Source organism: Psammomys obesus, unplaced genomic scaffold (assembly GCF_907164565.1).
Source record: "Psammomys obesus unplaced genomic scaffold, mPsaObe1.curated_primary_1811, whole genome shotgun sequence".
NCBI classification, from domain to species: Eukaryota; Metazoa; Chordata; class Mammalia; order Rodentia; family Muridae; genus Psammomys; species Psammomys obesus.
The window spans coordinates 2,224-21,840 of NW_026591233.1; the positions used below are offsets into that span (position 1 = coordinate 2,224).

Genomic DNA, 19,617 nt, shown 5'->3' on the forward strand with positions numbered 1-19,617 from the left:
TAATGTGAGAGGTGGCTGGAGAGATGGCTCAGGCCGTGAGGCTCAGCCAGATAAGCATGAAGACCTAAGTTCAGATCTCAGCACCCACGGAAGAGCCAGGTACAGTGATGTTCACCTGTCCCGCTACTGGTTTAGCCCGTGGAGATGAAGGGTCCCCATAACTCACAGGCCAGCCCGTCTGCTCAAATTGATGAGCTCTAGGTTCAGTGAGAGACAACCAGTGAGATGGTTCAAGGGGTAGGATGCTCGCCAGCAAACCTGAGTTTGATCACTAAGACCTGGGTGGCAGAAGACAGAACTGATTTTAACCAGTTGTCCTGTATATCACACATGCACAGTGACACACACAAATTTAAATGAATGAAATAACTTGAGTTCCAGCTTGACTGTTTCATTTGCTGACTTGGGGAAGTCATGTCTATTGCTATGGAAAAAAAAAAAATCCTCGAGGCTGAGTTTCTTAAGAGTTTTATTTAGTGCGTGGCTCTGGGGATTCCGCAGCGTGGCTCTCGCCTCTGCCGAGCACCTTCCGGCAGATGGCATTGTGGTAGAAGGAACACAGAAGGGATTCCAAGAAGGGATTCCATGGCAAGTCTGGAAGCTAGGAAGCGAGGAGGGGCCAGTCATGTTCTTTTTTCTTTGTTTTTCTGTGTGTGAGCATGTGTGTGTATGTTTGCATATGTGCATATGTGCGCGTTCCTGTGCCTGCAAGTCAAGGCCGAAGGCAGATGTCTACAGAGTTGTCCACAGCTGCTCTTCCACCTTGTTGGTTGAAGGTTATCTTAACCATACTAGTCTCACTGGCTGGCTCCCTCAGGGAATCCCCCTGGGAGAATCAGGAAGACCACGTCCAAACCAGAACTGTGTGTCTCCGTTAGCTGCCGTTTTAAATAAAATTATTATGAGCAGCATATCACACAGAGTTTTTTTTTCTTATGAATTATTTTACTGCAATACATTCATGGAGACTGGGGTTAGAGCTCAATGGTGTTGCACCTGCTTAACGTGCATGAGACGCTAGATCCAATCCATAGTACCACACAACAGTATCTTCACCGTTCGTGAGTTTTCAGACTCTGAACATTTTTAGATGTTTTAGGGCTTTCCTTTTTTAAATTATTTTTATGTGTATGGGTTTGTTGAATGAATTGTTCTGTATATATTAATACAGGGAATTATTAGGGCAATAGGTTTTTTTTAACCAGCGTGTTTCGCAATGATTGACACAGAGATAATATGATTTATCATTAAGCTGTAGGTGCTGTGCTGAGCAGATTCTGAGCTATTCTAATCCTGCTACCCTTAAAACCCATATAAAAGCCAATCACTTGCCAACCTGATGGCTCCCAGGTGGCTTATGCTCCATCTCTCTGTCTTCATGGCCATGTGCTCATGCTCCATTCTCCCGCTTTTTCTCCTCCTGCTACATCTTCTGTTCCCATCCTTGTGGTCTCCCAAGCCAGTAACCTAAACTCTGCCTGCCCAATCACAGGCTTCAGCATCTTTATTAGCCAATCAGGGATAATGTGGCTTATGTCACATAGATACAGGAGATGGTTCAACATACGTAACAATGTCCGTGGCAGGACAGTAACCAGATCTCAGGACACTGAAATCAGCATCTGAAAACACAGGACACAAGACCCTCCCCCAACATAGGTGTTTTGCCTGCAAGTATGTCTGGTACTTATGGAAGCCAGATGAGGTCATCAGACTTCCTGGAACTGGAGTTCCAAGTTAGGAACTGGTTAGGAGCTGCCAGCTAGGAATTGAACCAGGGTCCCCTGGAAAAGCAACCAGTGTTTTTAACCACTGAGTAATCTCTCCAAGCTCAGAATCTAAACATTTTTATGGCTCCTGACTTGTGTTGCCAACTGCCTTCTTGAATTTGTGTAACAACCATGATTGCGAAACATGCTCCAAGGTGCCCCAGACAAACTTCAGATTAAAGGAATTAGAATCACAAGTGGGACTGGGATGTAGCTTAGTGGCAGAATGCATGACCTAGCAAGCAGAAAGACCTGGGTTCAATCCCAGCACTGTCTGGAAAAAAAAAAAAAAAAAAAAAGGACAGCAGAAACAAAATGCAGCAAAACCACCCAGCATGTATGTGAGGACTCATCTGTATGTTCTCCGACGGCTGAAGGTTATACTCCTCCTGTTTCTGTGGCGTAAATTCTCCAGGATTCCCCCTCTTTCTGGCTCTCCAGCCCCTCCTACTTGCTCTTTATAAGCCTTTGGCTGCTGTCTAAAATGAGGACCCCTGAAACACACCCCGCTTCCCTGTGTTCTGAGACAAGGTTTCTGCCCCGGGTCTCCTGTGTCAGGATCCTCTAATTAGACTCCATTCCTTATCCACACCCACCCAGCCTAGCTCACCATCTATTCATGTGTCTGCCCCTGTCACAAGTGCAGACGTTACCTTGTTTTCCCTCCCCTGCCACATGTGACAGATTATGAGGTCTCTCCAGACCCAATCCTGGTTCCCGCCCCTGATATCTCTTATGTGGGTGGAGACAGCAGCCTCTCATCCAGTTTCTCTGGCATATTTTTTAAACTTAAAAAAAACAAAAACAAAAACAAAAAAACAACCAACCAACTAACCAAACAAACAAAACCATTTACTTACCCAGGAGTAGAAGATGGAAGCATGCCACAGCATCCTTGTAAAGGTCGGAGGACAAAGTAAAGGGCCGGATTCTCTCCACCCAAGGATTGAACTTGGATCACCAGGCTTAGCAGTGCAGCTTTTATTTCTTAAACCATCCAGGGATACTTTGTTTTCCCGTGCTCTTACCTTTACCAAAATCTACCAACACCCACATCTGCGTGCGGGCAAACACCTGTACACATTTACTCTCGTCCTTCTCCAGCTCATGTCAATGACTAACCAAGCCGTAGATTACTGCTCGGGCTAATTCCTGTCTAGATGTTCTTATTTCTGTTATAAACTTCTTATGGCCCACCTTAGCCCCAGTGCCTGTTGAAATACCTATGGCTTTTGGGTGCCCTTTGAAATCTGCACAATGGTCCCAGAGAAGAGTAAAATTTCATTTACAGTTGTTGGCCTATAAATAAAAATATATGAGGGGTCGTCTCCCCAACTGCGAGTGGAAAAAAAAATATAGTCATTGCTATAAAATGCACAAGAACATCTCCTCTGCTATACAATTCAAGTTTTGGGGGGAAAAAACTTCTAGTGTGTAGGACTTTCTTCTTCACTATTCCTTCACAAGAATATTTGTTTGATAGATTTTTGTTGTTGTTATATTTTTACCAAGTTCTGAATTAGGAGAAAGTAAACAGGAAGAAATGCCAGAGGAGTCAGTGGAGGTGGCTACTTTCCTAAGAGAGAGGCAGGAGTCACAGCAGAAGCAAGACTGGAGAGGCCATGAACAGTTGTTGGCCATGGAGCCCAAGGAAGTTGGGAGGCTTGGAGAAGAGCTGAGCCCCCTGTCTCAGAGCTGTGGGGATAGTTCAGATGACAGTAGCATCCAGGTAGGTGCTGCACACGCCCTGGGTCCCGTCCTTCCCACTAGCCCCGGAGATGAGCCTCATCTTTGCCACCTTCATTCCTCACGTCTCTTTCTCACACAGCATTCCATGCCTTCCTCTGAGTCTTGAGCCTGGAGGTCTGCACTGAGCCGTAAGCTCAAGGCAGGCTCAGAAGGAAAGCATCTACTTCCGGTGGGTGGGGGTGAAGGGAAGGCAGAGTGTGGGACACCCTTCCTATTCTATGGAGCTTGGTGAACCAAGTGTTCATTTTAGTAGAGAAAATGGCCTCAAAAAGGTTGTTCTCAACATGGCCCTGCAGATCTGCCTGCAAGAGAATCAAAAGGAGCCACCAGCCCCACTTTGGCTCTCAATCTGACAGGACTCCATTTTTCAGAGGAAAATTGTTCTAAAGGCACCTTCCTAGAAATTATTTTGAGATCCTCAGGAGCCCATTGTGTTTGCAAGCAAACAACCTTCAAAGGGCTGATAAAATGCCAGGTGCTATCCTGCTACTCCAGAGTTTGAGAGGTAGGGGCAGGAGGATGATAGTTCAAGGTCACATAATGTTACACAATGACTTTGAGGCTAGCCTGGGCTCCAAGTGACTCTTGAAAAAAAAAAAAAAGAAAGGTTGATAATATGTACTTGAGAAGTAGGTCAACAGCAAACATTACAAAAAAGGAAGGCTGGAGAGCTGACTTGGCAGTTGAGTGTGAGTTCTGCACTTGCACGGAGCCTGAGCCCACACTGGGGAGTCACAACTGCTTGTAACTCAAGCTCAAAGGGGATTTAACACCTCTGGCCTCTGAGAGCACCTAAAGTCACAAGCTCAGAGAGACACAGAGAAATGGAATTAAACCTTTAATTTTATTATTTATCAATTTATTCATTTTGAGATAGTATCTCACTGTGCAACCCTGGCTGGTCTGGGACTCTCTAGAGGCCAGGCTGAATCACAGAGCTCTGCATGACCCTCCAGAGCACGTGCATTTAAGGCATGGGACACCACGACTGGCCAAAAATGTGGGGTTTTTTCTTTAATGTAAGCCAAGGGATGGAGATGCAAGCAAGTCCTGGATTGAATCCAGCATGGGGAGGGAGGGAGGGAGGGAGGGAGGGAGGGAGGGAGGGAGGGAGGAGGAGGAGGAGGAGGAGGAGGAAAACAAAATATACATTTGGAAATAAAATTTGAAGAAGCCATAGAAATCAAAGAAAATATAACCAGGCTCATGACTGCAGACCAGCGGTTCTCAAGCTGTGGCTCACAACCATCAAAAACACATATTTCCGATGGTCTTAGGAACCAACCCCCAACCATAAATGTATTTTCTTTGCTACTTCATAACTGTAATCTTGCTACTGAGCAATGTCTCGATTCCTAAAACCATTGGTAAGATGTGTTTTCCTATGGTCACAGCCCACAGATTGAGAAATGGTTGGTTTGGAGTCACAGGAGGCTGAAGAGAGAGGACCACACAGGAGTTCAAAGGCAGCCTATGCTGCAAAATGAGACCTTGTCAGTTCTCTCTCTCTCGCTCTGTCTCTCTCTCTCTCTCACTCACAGGAGAGTCAGATGGGTTTTGTTTGTTTGTTTGTTTGTTTGTTTTGGCTCAGAAACCCAAACAGGAGCTTGACATCAAATGCTGACCCCGTCCCTCCCTTTCTGGGACACTGGGCCAGAGCAGCAGCCTGAGAAGATGTGAAATGGGAAACACAAAGATTACAAAGCCTTTGTTGTTGTTGTTGATGATGATGATGATGATGATGATGATGATGATGATGATGATGATATTTGGGGTTTTGGAGGGGGTGGTTTGTTTGGTTTGGGGGGTCGGGGTGTTGCTTTGCAGCCAGGCTGACCTGAAATTCAGTATGCAGCCCAGGCTGGCCTCTATCTAATTCAGTCTTCCTGTCTCCCTCCTGAGTGATGGGATTACACGTATGTGCCACGGTGCTCAGCTAAGATAATAAAATGTTGCCTATATGTAACTTTATGTCTGAAAAGCAATTCCTGACTAATGCCTTAGTGTAATTTATCTTTCCCCTTTGTTTGAGGTGCTTGTTAGTCAACAGTAGTGCCAAAGCACAAAACTGGGAGGGAAAAGTGGAGGGGTGATGGGAGAAGAGTGGGAGGGCCGGAAAGGGGGGCTGATTCGTCAAAACACGTTATGTGAGTATATGAAATTCTTAAGCAACAAAAACAAGAACCCCCCCCCCCACAACAATGACACAGAGCAAGTTTGAAACTATGAGATATGCAAAAATTCTAAGGAAGTTTGGAGTGTAGCCACTCTGTGGAAGGGCAGATAGTTTGGCATATCACACAGCCTCTTGGGGCATCAGCAAATTCTAGTGTAGTTCAGTAAGACTTTTTTTCCCTAATGGCAGTGAGTTGCTGAAAAATGTTGAAGTTCTTACTCATTCAACCAAGATGAATTACATGAGATGCAAGAGATAAGTTCAATGGAGCTAATGGGCAGATTTGGGTCCAGTGTGGGTGGTTCGTGGTCCCGAGGACTTGCTCCTTCCACCTGGCAATGCTAAAGTTTTCTCAAAGCTCAAGGTAAAGATCTAGCAGTGTGGGGGTGACGGCACTGAGTGCTGAAGTTTACCCCAAGCTGAATAGTTCTGTATCGGGATGGTGAATGTGGAACCTACTTACATTGCCCAAGCAAACCATAGGGACCATGGTGAGCTGTCACCGGCTGCCTGCATCGTGGAGTTCTGTGTGTCTGCATGTGCGTGTGCGTGTGCGTGTGTGTGTGTGTGTACTAGCTAAGCTCAGTGTTTGACTATGATCTAGAGAGCTGTGCCACCTCTATAAGCAAGACAGGGACCTAAAGCCCACTTCACTGCAGCTGTAAAGCAGATGCCAGCTCACGCCCCCCCCCCCTTTGTCTGGGAAGTTGGCGGCACTGAATCCGTGGGATGTGCTGATATCCCTGCTGCCAGCTGGGCAAGGCTGCAAACTCACTTTTGGTCTGAGATCTCCCTCTTTGTTCTCCATGGTTGTTCTCTCATGTCTTTCCCAGAGAGATATATGGCTCATGAATGCATGCACACACGTGCGCGCTCACGCTCACACACACACACACACACACACACACACACACACACACACGGCTTACGCCATGGCTCTTGCATTAGTTGGATTTGGAGACATGACAATTGCTTGGTCTTGATTATTCTATGTCAAAGACACATGATCTGTGTCAATTAGCAATCAGACAATCAAAATCCCAGTGTGAAAAGAGATCTTCCTCTGGGAGTAGTTTGACCAAGAGGGAGCCCTGATTGGAATTTCCTACTTCTACCTGTGGTCTGTGGCCTGTCTGTGTTACCTGTGTGTGTCACTATTGTCAGTTTGTTCCTGTGCCTGTGCCTGTGCCTGTGCCTAAAAGGGGGCTTTTCTCTATATTCATTGAGTAGCAGAGAAAATATGGCATGGGGAAGGAATGGAAAATACATTTTTAAAGAGCTGTTTACGCACACACACATGCAAACACACAAAGTATGGGAGAGTTTATAACTTAAAATAAACCTGTGCATTTAGCTTAGATTGTAAAAACTTACTGCAGGGGAAGCCCAAGGCATAGTAAGGTTGGGTATATTGCTCTCTTGAAGGCAGGTTAAACTTCAGCTGAGTGTGTAGGACTCAGTAGGCTGAGGACACAGTCTTAAATTATTAACTTGGCTGCAAGAGTCCAGTCGTGAAAGTCAGAGATGTCAGAAGATGTAACACGACACAGTCTGACCTGGGTACTCCGTCAGCTGGAATTCTCTGGGTGGCTCCAGAGATGTCAGTGAAAGCTAGGCCACTCCCACTTACATCACTACCAATTTCCTTTATTGCCCCTGCCCTAGACACCACTAATCTGCTTTCTGTCACTGTGGGTATGTCTACTCTGGATCTCCCTGATATATTTAGAATCATATACTAGATGACCCTTTTTAACTGACATGTTTCACATTATATGTTTTCAGAGTTTATTCAAAATGGTCTGTATCAGTGATTCATCATTCTTTTTCAGGCTGATTTTTTTTTATGGTCACGCCCCATTTTACATCAGTTGTTGACTGTTTGATTATTATGAGTAGAGATGCTATGAAAATTTTCATTCCATGCTTTGTTTAGGGTTTGGGTTTTGCTTATTGTTGTTTTGTCTGCTGTTATTTTGAGTCAGGGTCTCTATGAAGCCCAAGCTGGCTGGTACCCAACTCCAGAGCTTTCTACCTCGTCTCCCCAGTGCCAGGATTTCATGCCTACACCACCATCCCAAGCCCTCACACATTTCTACTTCTGCTACGTTAATATCAACGAATAAAATTACTGAGCCATACACTGTCTCAGAGCCTCCTCTCCATTTTTGCCAAAGCTATTACTGTCTTGCTTTTTAAAATATAGTCATTTTGGTGCCTATAGTATAACTGTGGCTTTGATTTTTTTATCTTCCCAATGAGTGATGACCTGGTGTATTTTTAAAATGCTTTCATCAGTCTCTTACACATTGTCATCAGTGAAATGTCTAGTCAGCTCCTTTCCTTAGTTTTGGTTGGATTACCTTTGTATTGTCTCACTGAGTTGTAAAAATTCATCATATATTCTGTATATCTTTTATTAGATATTTGATGCCAAATATTATAGCTCCTTAACGAACTGCCTCTTCATTTTCCTGGCACTATCCACTTATGTGAGTTTTAGGGACCTGACCTGTAGTTATTATCTTGCTTACATAGCAAGTGCTTTAACCACTCAGCTGTCTCCCCCAGACACCACCTCCATTTACAATTGTTTGTTTGCTTGTTTGGAGACAGAGTTTCTCCACATAGCCCTGTCTATCCTGGAACTCAGAGATCTGCCTGCCTCTGCCTCCCAGTGCTGGGATTAAACGTGTACGAAACCATACCCACCTCCATTTACAATTTTTGTTTGTTTTGTTTCTGAGGCAGGGTTTCTCTATGTAGCCTTGGCTGCCCTGGATCTTGCTCTGTAGACCAGGCTGCCCTCGAACTCACAGAGCTCTGCCTGCCTCTGCCTCCCGAGTGCTGGGATCAAAGGTGTGCAGCACCACGCCTGGCTTTTATTATTTTCCATTTAGAATTTTTAATGTTTGTCTCATGGTCTCATCTAACTTAGCATGAGAAGGCTTTGTCCTCATGTTTCTTCTGAGACTCTTTATACTTTTAGCTTTATAATAAAATCTTGGATCCATTTTCAAACACTGTAAGTGTTAAAAGGAAGGTTCCTCCTTCATTTTTTTTATTGGAACATAGTCATACATGTAAGATTTATTGAAAGGAAGCCATTCTTTCTCTGTCATAAAGGAAAGAAAAGGATAGATGAAGAACTCGTGGGGGAAGTCGATTATTTGTATTTGAACTTTGTTTCCCAAATCAGCTGTTAGACACAGTTTCATTTTTTTTTCCTACATGTCATGTTTGTCTGCATGTATGTGTACCGATCACACGAAGTGCCTGAAGAGGCCAGGAGAGGGGGGTCAGATCCCCTGGGATTGGAGTTATAGACAGTTGTGAACCACCAAGTGGGGATTGGGAGTTGAACCCAGGTCCTCTTAAACCATTGAGCCATCTCTCCAGCCTCATGATCTCATGATTTCATCTCTTGGCCATAGCAGGGAAGCGAGAACAGTTTGGACAGGTGCTTTTTCTGTCATGTTCTGGACAGTGGTGACCTTTCTCTGTGTGTGTGTGTGTGTGTGTGTGTGTCTGTCTGTCTGTCTCTGTGTGTGTGTGTGTGTACATTAAAGGGTCTAAGAATTAGGAAGGTCGAGAACCGCCAACCTGGAACTTGCTCCTCGGCTGGTTCGACAATTGCTTCCCCTTACTAACAACCCACAGAAAGCGAACAGTTCTCCCTCTGACTGTCCAAGGAAGAATTGTGAGCTGGCTTCCCAGGGCCCTCCTCTGATCATACTTAATTTTTATCTTAGTAAGTTAAAGTGTTAACTGTGGGGCTGAAGAGGTGGCTCAGCAATTAAGAACATTGACTGTTCTTCCTGAGGACCCAGGTGTGACCCCAGCACCCACGTGGCAGCTCACAACTGTCTGTCACTCCAGTCCCAGGGGCTCTGACACTCCTCTGGCCTGCACAGGCTCCAGCCACACAAGCAGCACACAGGCACATGTGCAGGCAAATATCCATAAACATAAAACAAAATAATTTTAAACTAATTTTTTTTTAAACTATAAAACAGTGTGGGTTCCTGTCTGTTTCAGTTATTAAGGGATTCTGTAGTTCTGAGACTCAAAAATCTCCTGTTCTGTTTGCTTTTCATTGACATGAGAAATTAAGAAGGTTAATTGTCCACGAACAGCTGCTTTTGGTCCCATAATTCGCTGGCCTTCTCACTCGAGCGTAGAAGCTTTTGAATTACGGGAGCATCGCTGAGCAGCCATAGGTGTAGATGCATTGTTTGTTGTCAGCGAATGCGCTAATTCCCAAAGTCTTTGTGCGTGAGCACTCAGGTCCCCACGCCTGTGCTGCTGGCTTGAATGCACCTCTCCCTTAAAATGTTTGCCTCAGTACCTAACATCCGGAGAGAAAGCAACCCAGCAGCATCACGGTGAGGTACAGCAGCTGCGCCAGAACCTGCACCGCCTCCAGATCCTGTGCAGCTCTGCCGAGAAGGAGCTGCGGTACGAGAGGGGCAGGAGCCTGGACTTCAAACAGCATAACAGCTTGCTCCAGGAGGAGAACATCAAGGTAACTTTCCCAGCCACAGCCTTTCCTGCCGGCCCTCGGCCACAGCTGGGGATTGCTAAAGCACGGTTCTCGGTAATTACCGCTCGAGTTTGGATCCACGCCGGGTGGGTCGGACGAGGCCAGCTGTCTGTTAACTCCCTTCTTCCACTTTCTCTGCTGCTAGTCAGGTGCATGTGCTATCAGTCCCCAAGCAGAAAAAACAAAACAAAACAAAACAAAACAAAACAAAACAAAACAAAACAAAAAAACAGCGTAGTGACACGGTCTGTTGAAATCCTTATCTCAATTTTTTAGCATTTAATTTTACTTCAGTGCTGGTCTCCCTGCATTAGTTGTATAGAGCCAGGTCTACTTCTCTATTTGTGTGTTGGGGGGGGGGGTCACAGATTCATAGTTGCTTTTGAAACACATCAACATTCAGAACAAGGCACCCTATAAATAATGTATCCTTCCAGTTACAGTTCAGTTCCAGAAATACACATTACAGACTTGGTTCTCTAACATATATTAGAGGCTCTAAACCTATATATTGAAGGCTCTAAACTTCAATATTCAGGGCCTGGAGACGTAGCTCAGTCTAGAGTGCTTGTCTAGAATGCACAAGGCCTTGGGTTTAATCCCCAGCACCCCCAAAGTGGGGGTGGCAGAAACCTGGTCTGGCAAATGGAAGCCCCTGAGATCGGTCTGTTTGCTTTTGAGACAGTCTCTTGTAGAACAGGCTGGTCTTGAAATCACTCCGAAGCCAAGGACCCTGATCTTTTTCCTGTCTCCACCTGCCATGTACTGAGATCACAGGCATGTATCCATGTCCAGCTTCACTAAGCTGGACATACTCGAGCAATACTGTGTCTTTCTTAGGATACAACGACCCGAACGACACAGACCCTAACTGACCCTCTTAGGAATATGTGTTCAGTAGGCAGTCTTTCAGAAATGGATAAATAATAGCTTCACAAAGAGAGGAGATGCTTCCTACGGTTTGAAGTCTCTCTCCTGGAGCCCGGCGTATAGCAGTACCATAAACAGTATCGATCATAAACCTCCGCACAGTTGTTAGGGCCACCAGGGTTGCAAAGCTAACAGACTGTAGAATCTGAATTGAAACATGGGTAGATTTGACTTTTCCATATTGCAACCTCGCCCCAGCTTGGAGTCATTTTGGGGGCCTTTGCTGTGTGTGTGTGTGTGTGTGTGTGTGTGTGTGTTATATGTATGGACATGTGCTCATGTGTGTGCATGGATGTATGTGTGAGTATATGAGAGCAGGTGCTCACAGCGTCCTTGGATGGACTGGAGTAGGAGTTACAGGTGGTTGTGAGCCTCTGATGTGGGTCCTGGGAATGTGCAACAAAAGCAGTATGTGCTCTTAAGCAACCCATGACTGATTTCCTAGAATCCGCTCAGATGATCAGACTCTGTGTCTCTACTGTTAGGCATAATAGAGCAATTAACATCCCAGAATACTCAACTGCACTACATTTGAACCATTTTGTTGCAAATTATACTACAAAGAAGGTGCATAAAATTCTGCTATGCAGTTTAACACCTTACAAAGTGAATGTCTGTGGACACCAACTAGAACAACATTGAACCAAGCCTGCACACTGGCAGCCTGGAAACTCTTTCCCTCCCACAGTCCCAGTCACTCTCTCACACCCACTCTGTGCCAGAGGAGCACTGAGACACTGTCCTGGATCCTCTTTGGACAGCAGAAGCCACCCTGGAGGCAGAGGTCATTGGCTTAACAGTTTTAGTCCAACCAAACGGTCCTGTGGCCTCCTTCGCTGACTCCTTTAGCTTTCCTGGCCTGGGGAGTCAGTGGGCAGTGGGCTGGGAAAGGAAGATGCCCTCTTCATTAGGAATGAGAGGCCTGGGTTTCATGGTTCTAAGCCAACCCATGCACCCAATACCCCACTCCTTGCTTGCTTCTTTTCCTCCAATGCAGTGCCCCGCTCGCCTGTTCAACTTGCTGAGTTTTCTTTGCTGCAAAATTGTACTTGGAAGTGAAAACTCCAGGCTTTCTAATAGGCCAGAGTTCCTTTTGGGAAGAAATGAAGCATGAACAGATTTGTCCTTGTCAATTACATTACAAAAGCGCCAGCAGCCCTCCAAGGGTGTCAACCCTGTGTCAGTACCCGATGAGAACATGAGGAGAGCTGAGACATTTGCACTGGTTTAAAGGGAGGAAAGAGTGAGTGTCCACTGGGAAAGGGGAAGTTTACAATGGTCAATCTGTAATTTCTTCTTGGCGTTTTAGTAGAGACAAGGCTCATTAATAGTAATTTGTTTCCCATTGACCTTTGACCCATCAATGACCAGGAGGCATTTGGCTCTTGGGTTAATTTCCTCATACTTTTTTTTTTTTTCTCCATGTGGTTTAACTCTTACTGTCTGTTAACATCTTTGGAGACAACATTTCTCTGGCATTCGGGAACTAATGAAAAGCCATTATCTCAGACGTGTGCAGTTCACAGATGAAGCCCTCTTTCCCGAACGGGATAAACAGCAGGAGTTGCTGGCTTGTCCTTTTTTTTTTTTTTTTAAAGGACACCAACATGCACGCCCATGTGTGTACGTGCTCTAATGTCTGTAAATGCAATTCTGGGAAGAGAGAAAAGTGGGGTCGTTCAACCACAGGTTCAGCACATGAGTCACACACTCATCTGGTCTGCTTCTGTCTGCACTGTTAGCATCATTTACCTCCTTGCCGGTTCTTGGAACTGTCACACTTCAAAGCCTACCTGCTAATCTAGCACATACGTGTAGCGGTAACTCCTCAAAGTTTATCATTTTGTCCCTCATAATAATATTATTGTATGTGTGTGAGTGTGGTACACACGTGCCATGGCGCGCGCACACACACTCAGGTCAGAGGACAACTTTTGGGAGTCAGTTCTCTCCCTCTACCATGTAGCATGCAGGGGATTGAACTCAGGTCAGCAAGCTTGTGTGTGCGCATACGCGCTCTGGGTCTCACGCCCAGTGCCTGAGAAATGCCAGGCACGCTTTCTACTGTTTGATTGCATCCGCAGCCCTGCTTTTATAGTTTTTTGTTTCTTGTGGGGGTTTTGTTTTTGTTGTTGTTGTTGTTGTTGTTGTTTTTATGCCCCATCTCTAGATCAAAATGGAACTCAAGCAGGCCCAAGAGAAGTTGCTGGACAACGCCAGGATGCACTCGTCACTCACGGCGGAGTGGAAACACTGTCAGCAGAAAGTCAAGGAGCTGGAGCTAGAAGGGCTGAGGCAGGCACAGAGCATCAAATCGCAGCAGAACCTGCAGGAAAAGCTGGCTCGGGAGCAATCGAAAGTGGCGGATGCGCAGGAGAAGGTAATTATCTTCATGCTCGGGAAGCAATGTACACAGCTGGAGCCCCACTTCCTGCGGATGTTAAGAAACAGGTGTGCGCAAACTTTTCCTTGATCCTCTCCATGTTTTCCTATTTTTATTAATACTTTTTCGTCTCTCCTTACCTTTCTAATAAATCCTGTGTATTTTTGAAAACTGCCTGGAGTTTGAAATGTTAAGTTTCTGGGACTGGGAAGATGCCTCATCAGTAACGGGCTTGCCACACACAAGCATGAGGGCCTGAGTTCAGCTCCCCAGAACCCACAGTGCATGCCCGTAATCCCAGCATTGGAGAAGTAGACCCATGAGGTTCCCTAGAGCTGGCTGGTCAACCAGCCTAGCTGAAATAGTGAGCTCCAGGCCAGCAAGAGACCCTGTCAAAAAAAAAAAAAAAAAAAAAAAAATTCGGTGTGGGTGTCGGGAGACAGAGGAGTGCCAACCCCACTGCACTCCTCTCCTCTCAAAGGCATGATCATGACCCCAGTGGCTTGAGAGAGAGAAGGGCCAGGTGGGGTGATGGAGACGGCAGGTGGCTGGCCATGGGCGATGGGCAGGTGAACGCAGCAAGGACCGACTCTCAGAACAGCAGGCTTTCTTAAGCAGTTGGAGAGAACAGAGGCCATTGAATATTTAAACCTTTGGGGACTGGGTGGAGTGTACGTCATTGGCCATGGCTAAGGTGCTGGGAATGCCTTATTTGCTTGAAGAGGAATTCCAGGGGCTTGATGGCTGGGCAGGACCTTGTAAGGAGAGGAGACGTTCAACCTCGCTTCATTAGCTCCTCCAATGGGGGCAAAAGTGGGGGCACAGGACCACGTGCACCGGGGTATGCAGGCCTGGGGGGAGGGGTGGGGTGCTCTCACTCCTACTTCTGGAGATGAGATTTCCGGGCTGGACATGGCTGGACCTCACTCCTGCTCTTGCCCCCCAGAGCAGGACAGCCCTTATCAACTCTTGGCCTCCACACACCTGTGCACACAAGCGCGCACGCATACAGAAACGTGTCCACACATAAATCTATCTACATGCAAACGTATGTTTAATTAAAGCTGTAACATGAACTTAGAACTGAAGCCAGAGGACATTTATACTTTTTAATTTCAAAGACCTTTTTTTTTCTCATTTGAAAAGGCTAGTCACATCACTTTTACTTTGTAATGTTTGAAAAAAGCAGTTCCTTGTTTTATCGTATATGTCTATTATTTTGTACATATAAGTATACATATTGCCTGCATATATGTATCCATGTGCACCACATGCTTGCCTGGTACCTGAGAAGATCGGTAGAGGGCATCAGGTCCCCTGGAACTAGAGTTACAGATGGTTGGGAGCAATCATGTGGGTGCTGGGAACTGAACCCAGGCTGTTCCCAAGAGCAGCCAAGTGCTCCGAACCACTGAGCCATTTCTCCAACCCAACTGTGTAATTTTGTTTTGGTTTTTGGTTTTTCAAGACAGGGTTTCTCTGTTTAGCCCTAGCTGCCCTGGAACTCAGTCTGTAGACCAGGCTGGCCTCAAACTGCGAGATCTGCTTACCTCTGCCTCCCGAGTGCTGGGATTAAAGGTGTGCACCACTAAGACCCGGCCCTATTTTGTAATTTTAAGAAAGATTTTTGCTGTGAAATCAGCTATTTTCAAATATTGCCCCTGTGTTTTGGGTTGCTTAGCACCAGGTATCAATATAACAGTTGTGTGTGTGTGTGTGTGTGCGTGTGTGTGTGTGTGTGTGTGTGTGTGTGTGTGTGTACGTGTCTCCCCCTATTGCCGTGGGTCTTACTGCCTTGCAACTACTAAGCAGCATATCTGCGTCTGGAGATGAGGGTGCACTCTTCTTCAGAGGGACATCGTTCCAGATAGCATAAAGTAGAGACAAGCACCGACACTGCCCCAGGAGCCGGCAGATGAGCCACTGTCTGTGTACATGCTAGCCTGTAACTGCCTGTAACAAGGGGTGTGACCCGGACACCTGGAGCTCATCGCTGTCACTTGCAGGTGGATGTCTGTGAATTTGAGGGGCAGCTGGGTCTACCCAGTGATGTGCCGGGCCAGCCAAGGCTACACAGGGAGACTGAAAAACAAAAACAAACAAACAAAACAAAAGAGAAAACCTTTTCTTTGTTCGGAGAGCTGCCGATCTGAGAAGACGGTGGATTAACACCTGAGAAACCATCTCCTGTCTCACCTCTAGCCAGCAGGTTGCATAGGGAGGAGAGGCAAAGCTCGGGCAAGAGGCTGGCCTCTCTTCCTGGCGCTCAGCCACGATTCCGGGACCCAGGATGTCCACGCCCCTCATTATCATCCTTGCTTCCTCCCTCATTCTCTGGGTGGTTTTGCTCAGGTACTTGAAACGCTGAGTCAGGCTAGTCTCTGCCACCATCAACTTCGACCCCCTCCAGGGCACCTGGACTGGTGGTAGGGGTGGTTAACTGAGAACACACGAGCCATTAGCGGCGTCTGTGTGCTAAGCTGCCAACCACGTGCGTGTTGTTTTTACGCTCCTCTCCACAGCGTGAAGCACGAAGATGTCTTTGTAACACAGCCTTCCCTGTCTCCTACCGTAGGTACTTGCTGTAGTTCAATTTCGTGTAGAGTTTGTTGTTGAAAAGGGGCCACAGCCTCCTTAATGTCTTACTTTTTCACCCGAGATCTTGGACCTGCAGCGGAGGCTAGACCATGCGCGACAAGTCTGCCTTTCAGATGTCTGTATTCTTCGGAAGCAGCAGCTAGAGGACGAGATCAGGGAAGCAAAGAGCAACGAGGCCAGGCTGCAGCAGCAGTGTCAGGACGAGCAGCAGAGGAGGTAAGGGCCGCCAGGGTGTGGAGCTGCTAGGGCGGAGGTTTACCTGCAGTGCTGGCAAACTGCCGTAACCCGATTCACCCGTGAAATGTGACGCATTGCTTGCCCACCTCCCTGATGTGATCTGCACAAATTCAGGCTTCACTGAAGCTGTGTCTTCTGTTCATTGGCCAGTGTTCCTCAGGTGGTTCTGGATCATACGTAGGCACCTTTAGCATCAACAAACTGCTAGTAAGGATGAACTACGGATTTCTTCCCCTTAAAATAATTACGATTCTGACGTAAAGCGTTCTTTTGGATGCCCTGGACCTTGGTGACAGATGCTTCTCGTTTGTAAGATGTTCAGAATGCGTTATATGTATTTTGAGAAAAAATAAGATTATCCACTCAAAACGCATGGAGATGTTCACATGCACTTTGTAGCTCAGAATCTTACTTCCAGCTGTGGTTAGAAGTCCAGTGCTGGAACCTGTCACAAAATACTACTGAGTAAATAACTGTTGAATGAATGAATGCTTGAGTAAGTGACTGGCTGGATATTTGTATGCACAAAGACTGAATACCCTCAATGAGTGAGAAAACGCTTGCCTCACCTGCCATGTCTTGCGAGATGGTGGGCTAGCCTGCCATAGTGCAGCTAGGTCCCAGCTGGTAGCTCACGAGAAAGCAGTGGGACACCCCAAAGATAAGCATACCCTGAGCTGACACAAGACTGATAGATGATACACACTCGCAGGTCAAGGGGCAGATAGCAGTGTCAGCCGCACACCCAGGAGGTGCCAGAAAGCTTGCCACAAGGCCAGATAGCTGAACTGAGGAAAACTCCATCTTAAAACATGATATGGAAGGGCTGGCTGAGGGGGAGAGGTGGCTGAGTGGCTGAGAGCACTTGCTGTCCTTGCAGAGGATTTGACTCCCAGCGCTTTACCGACACAGCCATCTTCCAGGCCCTCACGCTTCTTTTCTGAGGCAGAAGTCTTGCTGAATGGCCCAGGCTGGTCTCAAACTTTTGGGGTCAAGAGCTGTTCCTGTGCCAGCCCCCACCCACCCCGTATTTGGACTGCACGTGAGCACACCCCTCTAGGCAGACTTCAGTCTCTACAGTGGACATAGCTGTGTCCGTGTTTTCTGTTTTCCCTTATACGAGCTCCATCATTTACAGCTTTCAAGAATCCAGTCCATTAATCATCAAACTTAATCAGATCCGTGGGCATAGAGTTGATCATGATGCAGGAACAATGCAATCATAGCCTTTATTGTCCTTTAACATCTGTGGAATCAATAGAGATGGCCCCCATTTCATTTCTGATGTTAGGAATGTCTGTATTCTTTACATCTTGGTTCGCCTGCCTGAATAGAGATTTGTCAGTTGTATTGATCTTTTTCAAGAACTGCCTTTTGAGTTTATTTCATTTTTTCTATTTTTTTTCCTGATTCCATTTATCTATTTATTCTCTGTACCCCACACCTCTTGACCAGATCTCATGTGCCCAAGGCTGGCCTCTATATAGCTGGCCTTGAACTCCTGAACCTTATGCTGCCACCTTCCAAGTCCTGGTTTGAGACAACAGAATCTCAGTTTGTAGTCCAGGGTATCCTGGAAGTTACTAGATAGCCCAAGCTTGCCCCAACTCACAGCAATTCTCCTGCCTCAGCTTCGAGAGTGTTAGAATTGCAGACATATACCACCACACCTGGCTGAGATCCTCATTTTTTTATTCTTTTTTTTCCTGTTTGTCCTTGGTTTATAATGTTTGTCTTTCTTTGGCTTCTTATGGTGGGAGCTTTGAATATTGATTTTAGATTCTCCTTCCTTTATAACATACACGTTTCCTGGTACCAGTTTCTTTGTTGCAGTCCACAAAGTCTGTAAGTTCTATTTTCATTTAATTCAACCTGACAGGCATTAGAGATGCCTACAACATTGGCAAAGCACGCATCCGGGTGTCTGTGAGGGTTTCTGGACACAACTGGCTTGTGGGTCCGTATACTGAGTGTGAGAGACCCACTCTGAAAGGCTGGGGCCCAGATGGGGTGGAAAGGTGAGAGAGAGAGAAGCTCACTCTGCCAAGGGCTTGGCCCTTGCTCAAAAACATGGTTTCCACTGCTGTTGCCAAAGGTATCAGACTCCAGCTTCCTCAGCCTTTGGGTGTGGCACTGTGCCAGCAGCTCTCTGTGGTGCCGTGGACCCTCAGCCTGGAACCGGGGCTGTTGCTGCTCTGGCTTTGTATTCTGAGGCTCCAGCGTCTTGGACTGAGCAGCTCTGAAGCACAGGGCTGTTGTGAGGCTCTTGAGCCTCTGGCCCTGTGAGTCCGTGGGAAACACACACCCACACACACTGTCTATATTTAATTGGCTCCAGTTGTCTGAAAACCTCGGACTAGACACATGGAAATATACTTTATGTTGACTGATTGTCTGAAACAGAATTTTGCCATGTTGCCCAGGCTTTGCCTGGAACTCCCGAGTTCAAGTGAACCAACCTCCTACCTCGTCCTGAGTAGCTGGGGCGACAGATGTGCACGCCGTGCTGAGCTTCAAGTGCTGTGGGTTTTGTTTCTGCTGTAAGTGGTACTATTATGAGGGGTGAGTGTGTATCTCAATGGTAGAGTGCCTACCAGTCTTGCGCAGGGCCCTGAATTCAACCCTGGCACTGCCCAAAGTTGTTTCATTTGTTTTTTGTTATTGTTGTTGTTTTGTTGGTTTTTTTTTTTTAAGGGAGTTTGAGGGGCCGGGAGGTGACTGTGGGTTCACACTCACCATGTAAGCCTGACTACTTGAGTTTAATCCCTCAAACCCACTTAAATGTGAAAGGAGAGCCCTCCGACCTCCACACACACCACGCAAAAGGAGGCTCAGAAGGCTGTGGAAGCACCTGGCGGGACCATTTGTGGAGCTGAGGGCTTAAGAGGGCCTTCCTCAGCCACAGCTGTTTAGGCCGAGAGTGAAGCAGTTGGTGTGTGGGGGCGGGAGTAATTCCTGGGAAGAAGACTTGACTGGGAGATGAAAAAGTTCCCTCGATGGAAGAGAATGTTTGGAGTTGGACAGTGGTGAAAAAAAAAAAAAAACGGGTCCAGAAGGCCAGGCACCCAGGTTCATGCAGAGGTGCCAGACCATAGTGAGCAGTCTGAGCATTACTGAAGCCACTGAAGGATTTTTTCTTTTTCTTTTCCTTTTTCTTTTTCTTTTTCTTTTTCTCTTTCTTTCTTTCTTTCTTTCTTTCTTTCTTTCTTTCTTTCTTTCTTTCTTTCTTTCT

The 19,617-nt window shown here is 46.4% G+C and overlaps 1 protein-coding gene across 1 annotated transcript in view; it reads left to right on the plus strand.

Annotated features, from left to right (window-relative positions):
* Window positions 1-10,044: 10,044 nt before the first annotated feature.
* LOC129679120 (coiled-coil domain-containing protein 30-like) overlaps window positions 10,045-19,617 on the plus strand; it is a gene marked incomplete at its 3' end in the record, with an annotated part of 25,783 nt that continues 16,210 nt past the window's right edge. The window contains 3 exon segments of the mRNA XM_055610040.1: window positions 10,045-10,219; window positions 13,338-13,547; window positions 16,210-16,364. Of these exon segments, the coding sequence (XP_055466015.1) occupies window positions 13,344-13,547; window positions 16,210-16,364 (359 nt within the window).